Below are 15,801 nucleotides of genomic sequence, written 5' to 3'. Positions count from 1 at the left end.
TTAAGTGTGATTAAATATTTGAAGAAAGCCTCACGTCTTTTTTTTTTTTTTTTTGGTCAGTGTTTTATTTTTAAAAACAGGTGAATCCACTTTTTATACATCATTGCACTTCAACAAATACACAGAACACAAGTTCATGCATCTACAGTTACGCACATCGTGAGAACCCTGTTAGGTCTATTTCTACAATCTTTAAATCATGAGAAATTACAGTGTCAAACTAAAGAGTATAACTAGTTGCATAGAATATCACCATGCTGTAACATTTCATCATTTAAACAAAAAAAAAAAAAGAAAATTATAAAAGTTTGCCTGAATTGAATGTACAAGAATATGTTGAACACATCAGTGCAAAAGGATTTGAGAATTTACATGAGTTAACAAAAAAAAAAATCACTTAAAAAGCAATCATATATATATATTTATAAACTGAAGTTTTGTTTTTGTTTTCAACTGCATTCCACCACGTCGAACCATTCCAGCTTTTGAAGTCTGATTATAGGACACCCAAGTCTCTCTCTATAGGTTAAGCCCTTAAGATAATTTCAATTTATATTACTTCTCTAAGTACCAGAACAGTATAATTCTCTCATCTTTCAGACATACAGTAAGGAATGAATATCAGCAGCTTAAAAATGAAACACAATTACTGTATTTTGGTTTTCCCCCTCCCCCAAAATATAAATATATACTGTATATATTTTTAAGTTTTGCTGTACTTTACAAAAAGTCTCACTAGATGGCAGCGGTGCGTTTTAGAGCTTTGCCAATTTTAACAGCTACAGGAAGTAAAAAATGGCGCATGCGTGATCTGGCTGACTACTCCTAATTTTTAAATAGATTAAGGAGACAAAAAAAAAAACCAGGAGGAAAAAAAAAAAACCAAAACGACATTCACAGCACATCAAGCCCAAAATAGTTTACACCTTCTACACTGAAGCATTATTAAAATTTATCTGGCTAGGTCATCCTTACAAGGAGAGGCTAAATAAGGCATGCTTTAGACAGTCATATTGTTGCTCACTTGAAAAGGAAAGAAAAAAAATAATAATAATAATAGACAGAACTGGAGTTCTAGAACCAAGAGTTCCAACCCTTAAATTTAGCAGGTCATATTGCCATCAGTCTCTCAGAAACTTAAAGCTCTAAAAGAGAAACGAGAAAAGGTGCTAGTCAATGCCCGGCAGCATTTTCAACGTCGCGTGCCACAAGAGCGTGCAATCAAAGCGCTTAACATCCGTTTCCGCCTTAAATGAAGATAAAGGCTCCCCAACCGAGGTTGGCTTCCAGATTTTAAGATTGAACGAGGAAGGCTTTAGGGTGGGTTGGTTGGGTTTTTTTAAATTAGCAATAATCCCCATTACAGAGAGTTCGACAGCTACCGGATCATTAAACTACCTGTACATTTTATGGGGAAAAAAATATCTTTTGATAGCCCCCGGTGCTCTTTGAAAGCTAGTGCCGTCCTCCGGTAACCCTTTAATTCGTGGAACAAGTTACGGCTACGCACCCCAACCACTACAGAAAAAGGAGGACTTTAGCCTGACTGTTTCCGAGATGACTGCGAGTCATACTTACATGATAAGCATTTTTAATTTGTGTTTCTCTGGCGTAAGTTTTTATCTTTATGATTGTTTGTAGAATTGGTTTTCCTGGAGAAAGAAAAAAATGATTAAAAAATGCACCAAAAATCGATCGCAAGCATAGGGAAAAAATGTCTTTGCACATAAGTTAAACAGCATTTCATTCCCAGATTAAGCCAAGCGATATTTTTCTCTTAAAACACACTTACATTGGCCCAGCTGGTTCATCATCTGCAGCAAGAATTCCGATGCAATCCGGGGAAAGACAAGGAAGGGAGAGAAAAAAAAAGAGAGTCAGTCTCTGCACCGTACACCGCCTGACCTGCAAACAGCAAACTGATCTATCTACAGCATTAAAGGCCATTCCACTTGGTAGTGCCAAGATTCATGGAGTTATTTTTTTTCTGGATTCAAGTTTTAATGGCAGGTATGTTGCTTCAATGGTTTTGGTTAACACTTTGAATGCTTGTCATGAAGAACTGCAACTGTAGCGGACAGATTGTTGCAATATGGTCAGACTCATCTTGTCCCCAAGTTCCAGTGGTTCAATCTCATAAAAAATAGATGAGAAGACAAACCAACGTTTCAGTTGTAAAATCCTGCTGGTTGTTTTCTTGCATTGATTTTTTTTTTTTTGATTTTTTTTTAATTTTTTTTTTAAAAGCCATTCTTCAACCACTGATGAGTAATTGCTGGTATATACACAACAGGGTATATACACCATACGCTCATCTTCCCCCGTGGACGATACAGCCCCTACATATTCCGTTTTTCTCAATGCCTAATTAGAAGAGACCAGGTTAGGAGGAGGTTGAAGGTGCGATACTCGATTCGAGTATCCCAACGCAGTCCTCAGATAGCGGCAGGCGTTGCGCGTGCGTCCGACGGAGCGCAGGGCTCGAAACACCACCGCGGTGCTGTAATACCTCCAGACACAACAGACTTCAGCTACAGAAGACTGACGGCATTGTTCTGCCTGTGTCTCGCAAAAAATAGTCGCTTTGAAGAATTGGAAAAAGATCTGCCAATGAGTAATGTTTTGCATTAGCTCTTTCATGACCAATTGAACATTTTTGGAATTATAAAACGCCTTGTTTCGCCCCCAAGCTGCAGTACAGAAAACAGAGGTGCATTTCAACAGCAGTAAAAAAAAAAAAAAACAACCAAACCCAAAAAACCAAAACAAACCCCAATTGATCCAGAACGTTAACGCTCCTGTTGAAGTGTTTTGGGGGGGGACGACACACCAATTCAGGACCTGCCGGTTTTGGCACTCAACAGTTGTCGTTCCCACCTCGTGCTAGAGGGATTTATTTTTAATTTTTTTTTTTTTTTCACTGAAGTCTTTAAGATAAACTCTCAGCAGGATTCCACAAGGGTGCTTAGTGCACATGAAGCAGTTATGGAAGTTACAGTCTTAACAGTGTAGGCATCCGCATGAGCACACGCGAGGAGTAATGTCGGTCAAAGGGGACATTACTCCACCTGTACCTTCAAGGCAACGGATAGGCAAAGCCACCGCTAGCACAGACAGTGACCGGAACAAAAAAAATATTTCAAAAAAATAAAGAACTAACCACAAACCAAGAGCTTTACAGCCAAAATAACACACTAGCGACACACCAGTGTCCACAGAAGTCCATTACCAGCAACAGTACACTATCGGACAAGATACAGAGAGAACTAGGACTAGTAAGGACAACCAGACATCAATGTGCTGTTGTATATACAGTGGAGATATACAGAGACACATCAGGTACTGAAACACAAAGCACAGATCTAGAACTTCCCTCCGCAAACATCTTTTGCTTCACAAAAGATCTTAAAGCAGGCTGCGCTACGTACTCCGCACGCTGGGTGGGAAGAGCCTGGGACAGACAGCAAGCCCTCGGTTGCCCCCAGCCCCGGATCAGTACTGCTACCGATGCCGTTCGGCTTTGAGACTCGCTTAGCTCGGCTTTCTAACAAGCATCATCGACATCTCTGAGAGTTTGTTTGGCCGGACTTCAGAAATATCAGACTGCACCGTTAAGATACAAGCTCTCTCTTGCTATAAAATAACCATCTTCCCCTTCTCCGTTAAAATATTTAGATGCCTGTTTCAGGTAAGTAGTTTTGCGTGTTTAAAAAAAAAAAAAAGCTTCACATTTAGAAAGCTGCCGTGGGGTGTTTTCCTAACAAAGATCCAACAAAAATACCCACTGGAACACTTAACGTTACCTGGTGGATCACCACCACTCGCCCCTTTCCCATCTAGAACCTAAAACGGTGATAAAATAAGACTGAGGAATATTTCTGTGTGCGTTACTATCCTGGTCAGCCATTTAACTGCTGTACAGTACAGACAAAGACCGAAACCTTAGCGAAATCAGGGGGCAACAGAACAACAGAAAAAGTAGTACAAAATTAGACTAAATAAAGATTAAAAACAGCAAACTGAAATCCAAATTAGTTGTGAACGTGAATGAAGAAGATTTAAGAAAAAAAGTGTTAACGTTATGACTTGTGCATTGTATAGACTGAAGCGGAGATTAAACAAACTCCAAAGCATGCAGCGCTCTCACTTACCACCATTTTTTTAAGGGTATGATGCAATTGAAGGGGGGCGGGGGAAAAAAAAAAAAAAAAGAAGTCATAGTAACCGACAAATATCAATATAACTCAAAACCTTTATGCCAGAAGACCTGCTCTAGTAACTGGTTGATCTCTAATTGTACCTAAAACCTATGGCCGTAGAGAACGTCCTCCCAGTACGCCGCTCCATTCCATTCCGCTCCCGAAACGCTGCCGGGCGAGCTGTAATTTTTTATAATTGACCGCACTAAACCCCTCCTTTTGCAGGAATTTGCTTTTGAGTTTTTGCTGCCCTGAAATAACAACACAGTTCTGAACTGAAAAGGTTACAACTGCTGCCATCTTTTAATGCATCATATAACGTGTAATCAATCCTTCCGGGCAAAAATATCCGGACATAAAAATCGCAGGATGACAACAAGTAGATTTGCTTTAGCTCCTCCGCTCGTATTAACTGTCTGGGAATGTCACTCGTGCTTCGGCAGTCTGAGCAGGGGGCTGTGTTTTGTGGTCCTTTTCTTTCAGCCTTAATTTAAAAATTTAAATTTCGATTTATTTTTGATATTACTCAGTTTCTTTTACCTCCTTCGGAAAGCTGCAGGATTTATTTTTAAGATCAAATTGATCTTGTGTAGCCTTGTGACTGGCAGAAGTTAAAAAATGAAACACTAACAACTACTTCCAGCACTAAGATTCAAATTTTTGCATCTGAAGGGACTCTACGTTTCTGCTCGTGCTTTAGAACTTGCAAAAAAAATCATCTACACAAAGAGTCGCCAAGACCAGCAGCTTCAGCAACAGTTCCTAAACGGCAGCCCTCAGACCTGCCCATACAGATCTAATTAAAATGAAATTTGTGTTTAATTAATCGTGTTCAAATGCTCAAAAGGAAAAGCCAGTGTCCAGTGGTGCAACACGACGGTCTGCAAAGCAACTGGTTGGAACTATTGCAGAGATCGTTGGGGAAATTTTATATTTAAATCTGGCAAGAAAAAATTTGACAGTGGCTTGAAAACTTTTGAGAAAAACATTTGTAAGAATTTAGATGTGTTTGTCCAAGCTGGAAGAGATTCGAAAGCGGCATTTACCACCACGATGCACGTCGGGTTCGGAGCAACGCTCTTCTCTTTGGCTTCATTAGTGGGAATATTTGGGAAGGAGGGGAAAGAGGAATTGAATGGAGACGCTCATCTTGCTCCATGAAGCAAACCACTGTAAAATAAAGCAGTTGCTCCGAAATGGAATGAAGGCACAAGCGTATCGGCAACGGAGACTCTCTGGCCAAGATTACTTACGTTAGACTGGAGAAGTTCTGATCCTACAATAGCGTCTAACAAATGAGCATACAAAGGCCCGGAGGAGCCAGGCTATTCGATTACCACTGGGATACAACGATGCTCGCTGTTCGGCAGAGTTGATAGCTACACAATCTCGCAACAACGTGCCTGTCTGACAATTTTCTCCCCTTGATGAATTTTAAGCGTGGGAGAAAAAGGTGCGGGTAATAGGAGAAAAAAAAAACCCCAAACAAAAATTAACTTGTTACAAGGTAAACCGTTTCAGTGAAAACATTTTGTTCTTTAAATTACTTACAGTAATAGCAGGAACAGGGAAAGTCAAGAAAAAAAAAAAGATAGAGTATTAGAAAGAAAGTGGGGATATGGATGGAGCTTCCGCAGAGCCGGAGCAGAAAAACATTTACGGAAAGTCTTTGTATTAAGCTGAGAAGCGAGAAGGGAAGAATGAAAAAGGACATGTTATAACCCAGTCACCTCATGGCTTTGAGCTAAAGATCATGTAGAATATGGATTTTAAAGTAAAAACTCTTTACATTCCTACGGGAGAATGTGACCAAGAAGTTTTTACTTTCTACTTACCCCAGAACACACCCTTTAAATCAGCATCTTTGCTAATTTCAGGCTATTTGATCCAACAATGCCAGAAAAAAACCTCACTTTCTTCAGCAATCTTTGATAAACTACATTCAGGTCACAATGGCTGATCGCTACATCTATCAAAAATAAGCAGCTTAAGCTATACCACAGAGGAAATAAAAAGCTATTTGCTTCCTTTTATCGTCAAGGGAAGTCCAAGCAGCTTGCATTCTGAGCAAAATGCATCGGCAGTCCCCTGCTGAAACCGTTTCCCATCGTACATGCAGTGATGCGCCAGCGTCTCTGGCCTCGACATGCCACGTTCATGCAGCTTTCATCACCAAAAGCCACTGGAAGCTGCACGTTATTCACCCGGTCTCGATCTTACAACCTAGCCGCTCGCTAGAAAAGGTATGTGATCCATATATTGCTTTACGGCGTGTAAAGCAAGCCAAAACTCTTCATTTTGAAAAGATGCAGAAATTCAAGCGCAATCTGCCCTCCCTTCCTCCCTCCAGCACATAATTTGGATACAAAGGGCTCGCTCCTGCGGGCGGGTTACTGGAGGTACTCGCTGCAGTCACCTCCCCTCCCAGGAGGGTGAAAATGCCCTGAACCCCCAGGCACGACAGCAAGAACCCGCTCTGGGCATCGCTAATGCCATCCTTGCACCATTTCTGGTGGAAATATGGATTTCACGGGTGCAAAGTTCCTTTTTTTCTGCTATACAACAGCAGGCGACAATAAAAAAAATAAATTCACAAATCTGAATTATGTGAAGGAGGAAATATTAGCAAAGGAGCTACTGAGCAGCCCTGTTCCATGGCATAAAAAGCAATTCAACTAAACACAAAAAAAGCAAGGTCCATGCAAAAAAACCAAAAAAAAAACCCCACAAAAACTCCACACAAAAACCCAAAATCCAACAACCAAACCACTGCGGTCAGGAAATGCCAAAGTTAAAGGAGCATCTTTGCCCTAGCAGCATGGCAGCGCTTCTACACGGAGGTAACACCTTTTGTAAAGCCAGCGAGTAACACTGGGGAAGTGTTTTGTAACGCACGGCCCTTCATCTCCCCAAACTCTGAAACCTAAGCGGCCTCACTCTGCAGCTGAACAGTAAATCGAGAAGAACTGCTGCAAATTTAACCAGGTTAGCTGTCACTCGACCCGTGCGCCAAGAGATGAGGTAGTTGGCACATCAAGACAGGGAATAGCCTGTGGCACATGGAGATGAGAGAGGGGGAAAGGGAATTAATTCAATTGTGTGTTGGGGTTTGGTTTTTTTTTTTTGCTGGCCAGGTAGAGTTCCCAAGCGCCCCGGAAAGCATCCCAGACACCTTCCAGGAGAGAATGTTTCGTCAGTCAGGGTGGAGCCAGGGCGGGGGGGGACCCTCGGGATCTGCTGTCTCCCTCCCTTATGCTACACAGAATTGGAGGATTCTTTGGAGATGTGGAAACGCTAAATAGTTTGATACAGTTCTCAAAGAGCAGCAGGATGAGCAGCGAGGGCAGGCTAGGACAGCTGAGACAGGTAAAAGGACTCAATAAATTAAGTGTGCCCTGTTAGTAGCGGAGCCTGGAGCGATCCCGCTTGGGCTGGTTTTGTCGGAGGGGATGAGCACAGCACCAAGGGGCTGCCTGCAACTGGTGTAGGCTTAACTGAGCCTGGAAACCACCACGTCACCTGGGTACTGCGCGAGGCGAGAGCTCAGCGTGGGCACCAGCATCTCCCAGCGAGACCCAAGATAAACGCAGTCATCCTACGCTGCTAACAGTCAGGCTCCAGGAAGGCTTTAATTTTCCTGTATACAGGGAAAGTTACCACGTTTAGCATCGCTCTTTTCTCCAAAACTTTTAAGAAATCCTTAAAGTGTCCCAACTAAACCATCTTTGCGCTAGGTCTACGCAGAAATCCTCACTCCCGAGATCCTCTCAACAGGACGGACATTAACCAGTACATCAGAGGATTCTCCAGGGGAAAGCAAGCCTCACCGAACACGGGGAGACACCTGAGGCACCCCAAAGCACTGCAGAGGGGCGAGGCTAGAGGTACAAAGCTTGCACCCCAACATTTAGGCCGTTTACTGGTAGCAGACACCTCATTCTGCAGGAACAGACAGCCTGCAGCAGGAGAACGTGCCAAGGCAAACGATAACGCTGGGCAGCGGTCCAAAGTAAGATGCAAAATGGCCATCCGTCCTCAAACACGGCTGGGTTTTTTGGCTGCTCCTACCTGCTGCTCCGGAGCAAAAGGAAGAACATCAGAGAAATCTGGTGACTAAGGAAGCTTCAGAGTTATTCCGCCATGGGAAGACGGGGAGTGGGAGGGGATGGTGGGGAATATGAAGGAATCTCAGTGTCTAAGAAAAAATTTGGGAGTGGTCCAAGGAGAAAATTTACATCCCAGCGAAGAAGGCCATCAGTGAGGTTACCCTGCTGATGAGGCTACCAGATTTTTCAATCGTTATTGCCGCAGCAGCTTCACACAAAGATCTGGCACAACCACAACCCTTGTCCTTAAAGCTTAAACACATCAAAACCAATGCTAAAAAAAAAAAAAAATGTTAAATCAGAAAACCAGCTGATAGTTGAGAAAGATCACAGCTGTTGCCAAATAATATTTATATTAAGTAATATGGTGTTTAGACTAATATCTGCAGGAATTGCTGGCTCAGCTATAGGCTCGGTGATGTTACCCGCTACAGCTCGCTGCAGCACGCGGAGGCGGATGTAGGATTTTGGAAGCAGAGAATTGAAATTTCAACTGATAAGCACGCCATTGCGTTAAAACATTAACTTTGGCATTTCATAACACCAATAAAATTAAGAATAGCCTAAGTAAAACATCCCAAGGGTGGAAATCAGCAGACTATCAACGCTTTCTCACGTGGGCATTTGTAAAATACCCCCGTTTACAGGGTGCTTCCCACCGCGCTACCACAGAAAGCTTCAAATGCCATTACAGAAAGTCCAAGAGTATCCAAGGGAACGTAGGACTCAAGTCGGCCTTTAGTTGAGCGGATCTTATGCCGATTGTGTCTCTTCATCCAGGCAAACCTAATACACAGGTATTGACTGCGATACGGATTTTATCCTCTGAGAAAGCGGACAGAGAAAACATTGGTCCGCCACAGAGGTGCATCTACTCTCCAGGACTCAAGCTTAGCTGCCTTTAAAATAATAGCAGACCGTGCAAGCCAATTTAGTGACCTCAATTACTTGGCTCATCATCTTGGACGCCTCCATCAGAGATGGTGAGCCCGGATCCCTCAGGCATCTGAGGAGCGGCCAGACCAGCCAGGAAAACTTCAGCCTTTGTAAGAAACAGGTAGCGGAACTCTTCACCTCCAAAGCGTGCTTAATTCCACTAACATGGTGGTCGCATTGGGATCTGGTCGAGTCAAAGCCAATTTCTATTGGATTTAGTCCATTTGAGGCCGCTTCCAATGTGTATTTCCAGATCCAATTACTATCTGGCATCTCGTTTCAGTGGAACTTCATCAAACGAAATTGTGAAACGCAGGGAACTGTGACCAGCCACAGAGATTCTCCCTGGCCATCCCGACATCAAAGTTAGGCTAAGGTGGCATAGCAATCCAGGAGAGGTGCAAGGAAACGTTTAAATTGTTCTTTTTGAGGTTTTCCGGGCTGGTCGAGAACCACTTTGAGGACAAACTGCTGGCAATATAAACCCCTTAGCAACTGTGAAGCTGTTAGTTATGCAGAGGAACATGCACTACACAGTTTAAATTTTGTTGGGTACACACCTACAACAGTCTCAAGGCATGCTCTATAAGCAGTTAGTAAATGCTACTCAAGTGGTTTCGATCAAAAGCTAGTTTCCTCCAGGTATGCACTAGTTCAGGCAGTTCTGATCTGCTACAGAAGTGAACCAAGCCTCAGCCATTCTCACAGTATTAGTGTTTGTTATCTGTTTTATAAGATTTATTTTTTTTTTAATTCTCTGAAGCTCAGGGACTGTGAAGCTGTTTTTAACCCAAACTTCACAAGCAGATCACCGTTTCGGCACCTCTATTTTCATCCCAAAAAGGCGACCGTCACGCTGCGTTCTCATCAGTCCCTTGTGCAGCTCAACAACTAGTCATTGCTGCACAAGCTACACCCCAGCTGCCTTTGGAAGTTATCTGCCAACCCGGGAAGACACTAACGATTCCGTGCCTCCCGTACTGATTCGGCATGTTTCCTTCCACGTACTCTACAACGCCTGCTTCTCCATTACTGGGAGGCATCATGTTCCTACAGCACGATGGCACGCCAGCCGCTTCTCACAGGGATTCCTTGGACAGGTTTTCTTGATAGACACTGTAGTAAGCAGCTAGGTGTCACGTTAAAACCTAGTTCTCGATGGGGTTCTTCAAATGCTGCTTTTTAGCCTCAAACTGCCCCTTCCTCCATCTTTTAAAGAAGGTATGCAGAAGCAGCTCAAAAAGGAAACTTTGTGTATCCACAGTCTAACTAATTAGTGCTACCATCAAACCTGAGCATAAAAACCTAATCTTTAGAAAAAATCTAACTCGGTGGCTACTACAATTAGATATAGTTTCCTGAGCATTCCTTAAATACAAATTCAGTTACAGACCAAAACAAAAGCCCTACCCCCACTTTTTTAACATTAAAAACATGCTTTATTTTTGAAGCGTCTCTGTGATCCCAATCCCTTTAAGCGTAACATTTCCCCCTCTGTGCTGCCCTACGCTCCCTTAGGGCCAACGCGCAGGATTTCTCAGGACTGCTACAACTGGAAACAAGATGGGAACGCTAGAACCCTTGCGTAACAAAAGCTTTAAAGCTGCTGCAATAACCGCCCTCCCACCCCCGTAGTCTGAGATTTTGGGGAAATCCAGCGTTGGGACCCTCTGCGCTTGCTGGGCTTAATGTTTGGAGAGAGAACAGATGAGAAAGCAAAGAGCTCAGAGCTGAACGAACTGAGCTGCTGGTCCTTCCTGCCACAAAGCCCCACTCCGTTGTGCTGCCACAAGTTCGCTTTGCCTTTTCTTTTTTTCCTTTATTTTTTTTGCTCCTTACGAGTGGCTTTGAGCACACTTACCGTCTGGGACTTCATCCGGCCTCTTCCTTTTCTCATAAACAACTATGATGACAACGAGGATAACGATTTCTGCCAAGATCCCCAAAAAGGGCCAGAGGGGAGCCAAGTGACTGCGGACACGGAGGATGGTGGTGACCGAGACAGAGCCGACCTGGTTGGTTGCGTTGCATTGATACTCGCCAGGATCCTCATTTATCTGTAGGTTTGTGATGCTGAGCTCAGTGTAGTTGTCTTTATTTGAAATAAAGAATCTGCCGGAAGAGTTGTTGATGTCCTGATAAAAGGAGAAAGGTGGAAGAGGAAAAGAGCAAGAGCTTTAGTAAGTTCTGGTGCATTTTCATTTGTGTGTCATGGAAACTAGAAGAGATTTGAGGGATTCTTCAAAGAGGCTGGTTCCTTAACAGAAAAACCCACTGTCGGTGTTTATTCTGTATTTCTCACTAATGTGAACAGTGCTTCAAAACGACCACGAAAAAAAAAATATATATAACCAGCTTGACTGACAAGCTGTATTTTTATCCCACTCTAACAGTATCAGCCATGAAATACGCCGGTGGTTGGGATCACGTGAGCTACCACGTCCTCAGCCTTTTGCTTCAAGAGAAACTGTTCCATTCCACTCACAGCAATAAGATAAACCAGGTCAACCTAAACAGATGAGCCAAGTAACAGGAGAGAGGATATCTGCCCTAGCAGGGGACAAAATGATTTCAATGTAGAGGGGAAAAGAAAAAAGCAGTACCAGTTAAGATTATTCTACACCGCATTAGATAGCGTTTCTCTAATTGTTGAAGGTACGATGGCCCTGATAGATTTTTACCTTTGCTATGTTTTTAGAAGAAACTCGCACTGCTCACAGCTTTGTGGCCAGAGCAGCCTAAGCCACTGACTTCAGGAATATTTAGAGAAGCTGGAATTCAAGGCACTGTATTCTTAAAAGAGACTTCCAGAGTTGCTTATGTCCAAAGAATTAAAAAGGGGGAAAACGTTGACAAAATATGGATGTCACATCTTCCTGAAAGTTCATCTTGGATGAATTTATCAAATAACTTCACCAGGAAGACAGTGTGAAGGTAAACCTGCAGAACACCACACAGGACTGATGGTAAATCACTCAAACAGCACTGTCCTTAAAAATTTAAGCTCACGCTTAGTGAACAACTAACCCATACTATTACTTGCTTAATTACTTGCTTATTTCCTCCTCTATCAATCAGATCGCTACCTTTCTGGAGATCATACAACAATAAAAATAGGTGGGCTGAAGATTTAGCAACCTCCAGTTTCTCTTTCTTTTGCCATTCCAATTGCTGGGCAAGTTTTTTTTGCTCACTAGATCAGTCGCCACACGGAAAAAATATGATCACTTAAACCCTGCCACATCGTCCTAATAAGTCTTGTGAACTCAAACAGCAAAACTGCTTGAGAAATTTATAACCAAATGCATCTTTAAATCACATTTGGTAACTTGCGTTTTGCAATTTATAGCAAATCCCCTGAACATCGTATCCTTCTGGATAGTTCATACCTTTGCCCAGCAGCAATGCAATGAACACCTCTGTTCACATAGCACCAATATAAATATCCCCTTTACACTCGCTGCCGCTGAAAAAATTCAGCTTCATTCGCTAACGTATCAGATTTTTGAGGAACTGCATTTCGAGAAGTCATAAGGCACCCTAAATAATATATCCCTAAACCCAAGGTGCTCATTTCCTTCCTTACAGGGGATTTTGGCAGGTTAACACACGCCTGACGTCCCAATTTTCTTACCTCAAATACTCCATTGACTTTCTTGCGCCACACCCACTCGGGATGCGGGAAGCCCACGGACTTGCAGTACATGAGTGCCTCCTGCCCCTCGTTTTTATTTTCACTTCGCTTGTGGCCAGTGATGTCGGGGGTAGCTACGAAACAAAAGAAAAAACACCTCTCATTTACAAGCTGCTCATTAAAGAGAAGAGTTATTTCAAGCTCTGAGAATCTGAACCGAAAATAAGCGAATAGTTCCCTGGAAGCTGTTCCTTTCCCACACTGAGCCCATCTTACAGAGGGAAAATTGCGATTCCCATGTCTCTCCAAGCAGCATCTCAACTGCAGATCCGCAAGAATATCCTTCGGGATCGGTTTGCCAGGCAAATCAAGGGACAAGGGAGAAGTCTCAGCAATCAGGCTTGTCTACCACAACCCTACAAAGCTAAGACGGCCCAGCCGTTCCCCAGCGCAGGAAGCCGAGAAACATCTACGTCTCCCTCCCCACCACTCAGGAGGTCCCTGCGGCTTTCAAATAGAGCTGTCGGTCTGGTTCCAACTTGCCCATCGCGTCAGGACTCTGAACTGATACTGTCTTAATGTGAATTTCTGAAAGCTGAATCAAGGTGTTCTTCCTTGCAGCAAGATTTTAGATTTGGTCTGCAAACATGCTGCAACTCGTTATGCTCGTTACACCTCACAGCGACGCTCCTCCTGGGGACCGTCAGGTATCCGTAACGCAGCAGAAGTCGAAATCCCTTCAACACAGAATCCTTTCATTCAGCCTACCCATAAATACGTATATTCTAAGGAAGGTTGCAGATAAAGATGGAAAACTGCAAGCAAAGTATAGCCCTGACTATCAGCGGAGGGTCTTCTGATTTAATTTATCCATAAATAACATCACTGCCGTTTGCCACGTTTGTCGCAGCAGCTCGTTGCAGCCTAATACCTCACGAGAGATTACGATGGATCAATGGACTGCCTGAGCTGAACCTTCGCTTAAGCGGATGGCTTTGGTGCCGTAGTGACCACCTTTAAAGCCCATTCGCTTTCTAGCTTGCTAATTACGTCACACGTGGCCTGCTGTGTGATCGCAGGACGCTGATCTGTTAATCCAGTCAAAGTCCAATCTGAGCGCTCCAGGAAAAGACCCCCGGGCACTGGAATTTATTGTAAGGGGCTATTCAAGGAGAGTTCCCTTTGCCACCACCAACCCCTACAGACAGGCGTGCAGAGGGAGAACAGGTTCGCGACAGCGTATCTGCAGCTGCAAGCTAAAAGAATTAAGCAAATTTCACAGTTGTCATCAGTCACAGCATACAAAACCAAGCAAAACATCTTGTGCAACCAGACAACATCAGCTGAACCTGCTCTTCTCAAATAAAAAAACCAAACAAAAACAAAACCCCAGACAACAACAACAAACCACCCCACAAAAAACCAAACCAACCCAAAACAAATCACATCAGAGCTCTTTGGGGAAGTGCTCAGCAAGTTTAAGTACTAAAGGAATTACCATATTTCAAAGGCTTTTCAAATGCAGAAAGCATCCCAGGCCTTACTCCTGAAAGATTCTTTTTGGACAGCAATGCAGCTGATTGATAGCATTGTTAGAATTAAAATAAGCTTCTGAACAACAGAGAAATCACGGTTGGAAGGATACTTAAGCTACATCATTCCTCAGTATGTCTGTATTTGCTTGAAAAGATGCCACCAGGAGCGGCTGATCAACCCAGGCTTTTCTCAAAACGCCTATGTAAATTCAACCGGGATTTCCAACGCACACGTGAGCTTCGCAGAAGCTCCGTTTGCCGCGTGAAGAAAGACGTACTTGCCACTTACAGAATTATTAACTCTTAGTTGCATTTTCTAACGGATGGTTTGGTCCAACTCGGCAACAGCCAGAGCTGTCGGTGTGCACTGCCAAGCTGAACGCTGCTGCGGAGGATATTGCCTACCAGAAATTAAAACTAACTTCAGGACTTCTGGTAGAACCCATAAGGAAGTTATGCCATTTGAAAATATTTTAATACGTTAAACAAGGGCTTTGCTAACAACATTCAATGGCTTTACTAACAATATTCAATATACATGGTTGTATAGCGAGACCAATGGATGAAACTAGACAAATGCAGACCAGTTGCAAGACGATGCTAACTGTAACCGTGACAGCTAAGAACAAGGCGTTATGGGGTTCATCTATCTTTAAAAAACCTGCCACCTAAAATGGGTCTTTACACATCAAACGTGAAAATACTTTGCGACACAAAAACATGAACTGAATGAAGACAGCAGATCGTAACAATCCTCTGGTCTCGTGCAAAAAGAAGCCGCAGGTGTAGAAAATGAAGCAAGCAGGAAAGGAAGGAACACTCCACACTTGTTAAGTGATCGCATACTACCTGTGCCTACTAAGGGCAATAATACTTCGAGGAAATGGAAGTTTTCGAGTTGATGGTCTCCCAGCAGAAAATAAATCGGCTTTAGGGTTGAGTGTGCTGCATGACATCTTCTGGCTGTCAAGCATCAGTATGTACCTGCAACGTCCTTTCAGACCATTGTTTGCAGCCTCAAAGAGGAACATCACATTGATTCCAGAAGACGGTGGTTCAACAAGAAGCAAATTTCATCTCGCGATCTACTGAAAGGTGTCATCTCCCCCTTGCTAGGCTTGGGAAGTTCTCTTTTAGGCAGGAGCTAGGTAAGCCCGGTGACCTCTCCCTGCGGTTTGCGCTTGCTTGAGGAGGGTACGCAGAGGTCACATCCACCCTAACAAAAGCGAAAGGCCAGCAGAAGTTGACTGCCGTGCTGTCAACAGCGATTGCAAGTTACCCCCATTAGGAAAAGAAGAAATAGGAGTCACCAGCTTCAAGCGAAGCCCCACACGGTCTCCATCTGTCAGCGCTTCGTTTGTCACTGCATCCACCCGCAGACAGCGAGTCAC

General features: G+C 43.4%; 1 protein-coding gene across 2 annotated transcripts in view; it reads right to left on the bottom strand.

The window, feature by feature from the left end:
- Window positions 1–37: 37 nt before the first annotated feature.
- The window catches only part of NPTN (neuroplastin), a 56,432-nt gene continuing 40,668 nt past the window's right edge, over window positions 38–15,801 (bottom strand). Inside the window, exons 4-8 of one of the 2 annotated variants that reach the window (XM_075763947.1) lie at window positions 12,876–13,009; window positions 11,103–11,376; window positions 1,793–1,814; window positions 1,579–1,652; window positions 38–1,145 (exon numbers count right to left, since the gene is read on the bottom strand). In XM_075763947.1, the coding sequence (XP_075620062.1) occupies window positions 1,592–1,652; window positions 1,793–1,814; window positions 11,103–11,376; window positions 12,876–13,009 (491 nt within the window). In that variant the 3' untranslated portion in view covers window positions 38–1,145; window positions 1,579–1,591. The remainder of the gene's footprint in view (window positions 1,146–1,578; window positions 1,653–1,792; window positions 1,815–11,102; window positions 11,377–12,875; window positions 13,010–15,801) is intronic. The other variant, XM_075763948.1, reaches the window with a different exon arrangement.

Source organism: Balearica regulorum, chromosome 12, assembly GCF_011004875.1.
Source record: "Balearica regulorum gibbericeps isolate bBalReg1 chromosome 12, bBalReg1.pri, whole genome shotgun sequence".
NCBI classification, from domain to species: domain Eukaryota; kingdom Metazoa; phylum Chordata; class Aves; order Gruiformes; family Gruidae; genus Balearica; species Balearica regulorum.
This window is presented reverse-complemented; position numbering and strand designations above follow the sequence as displayed.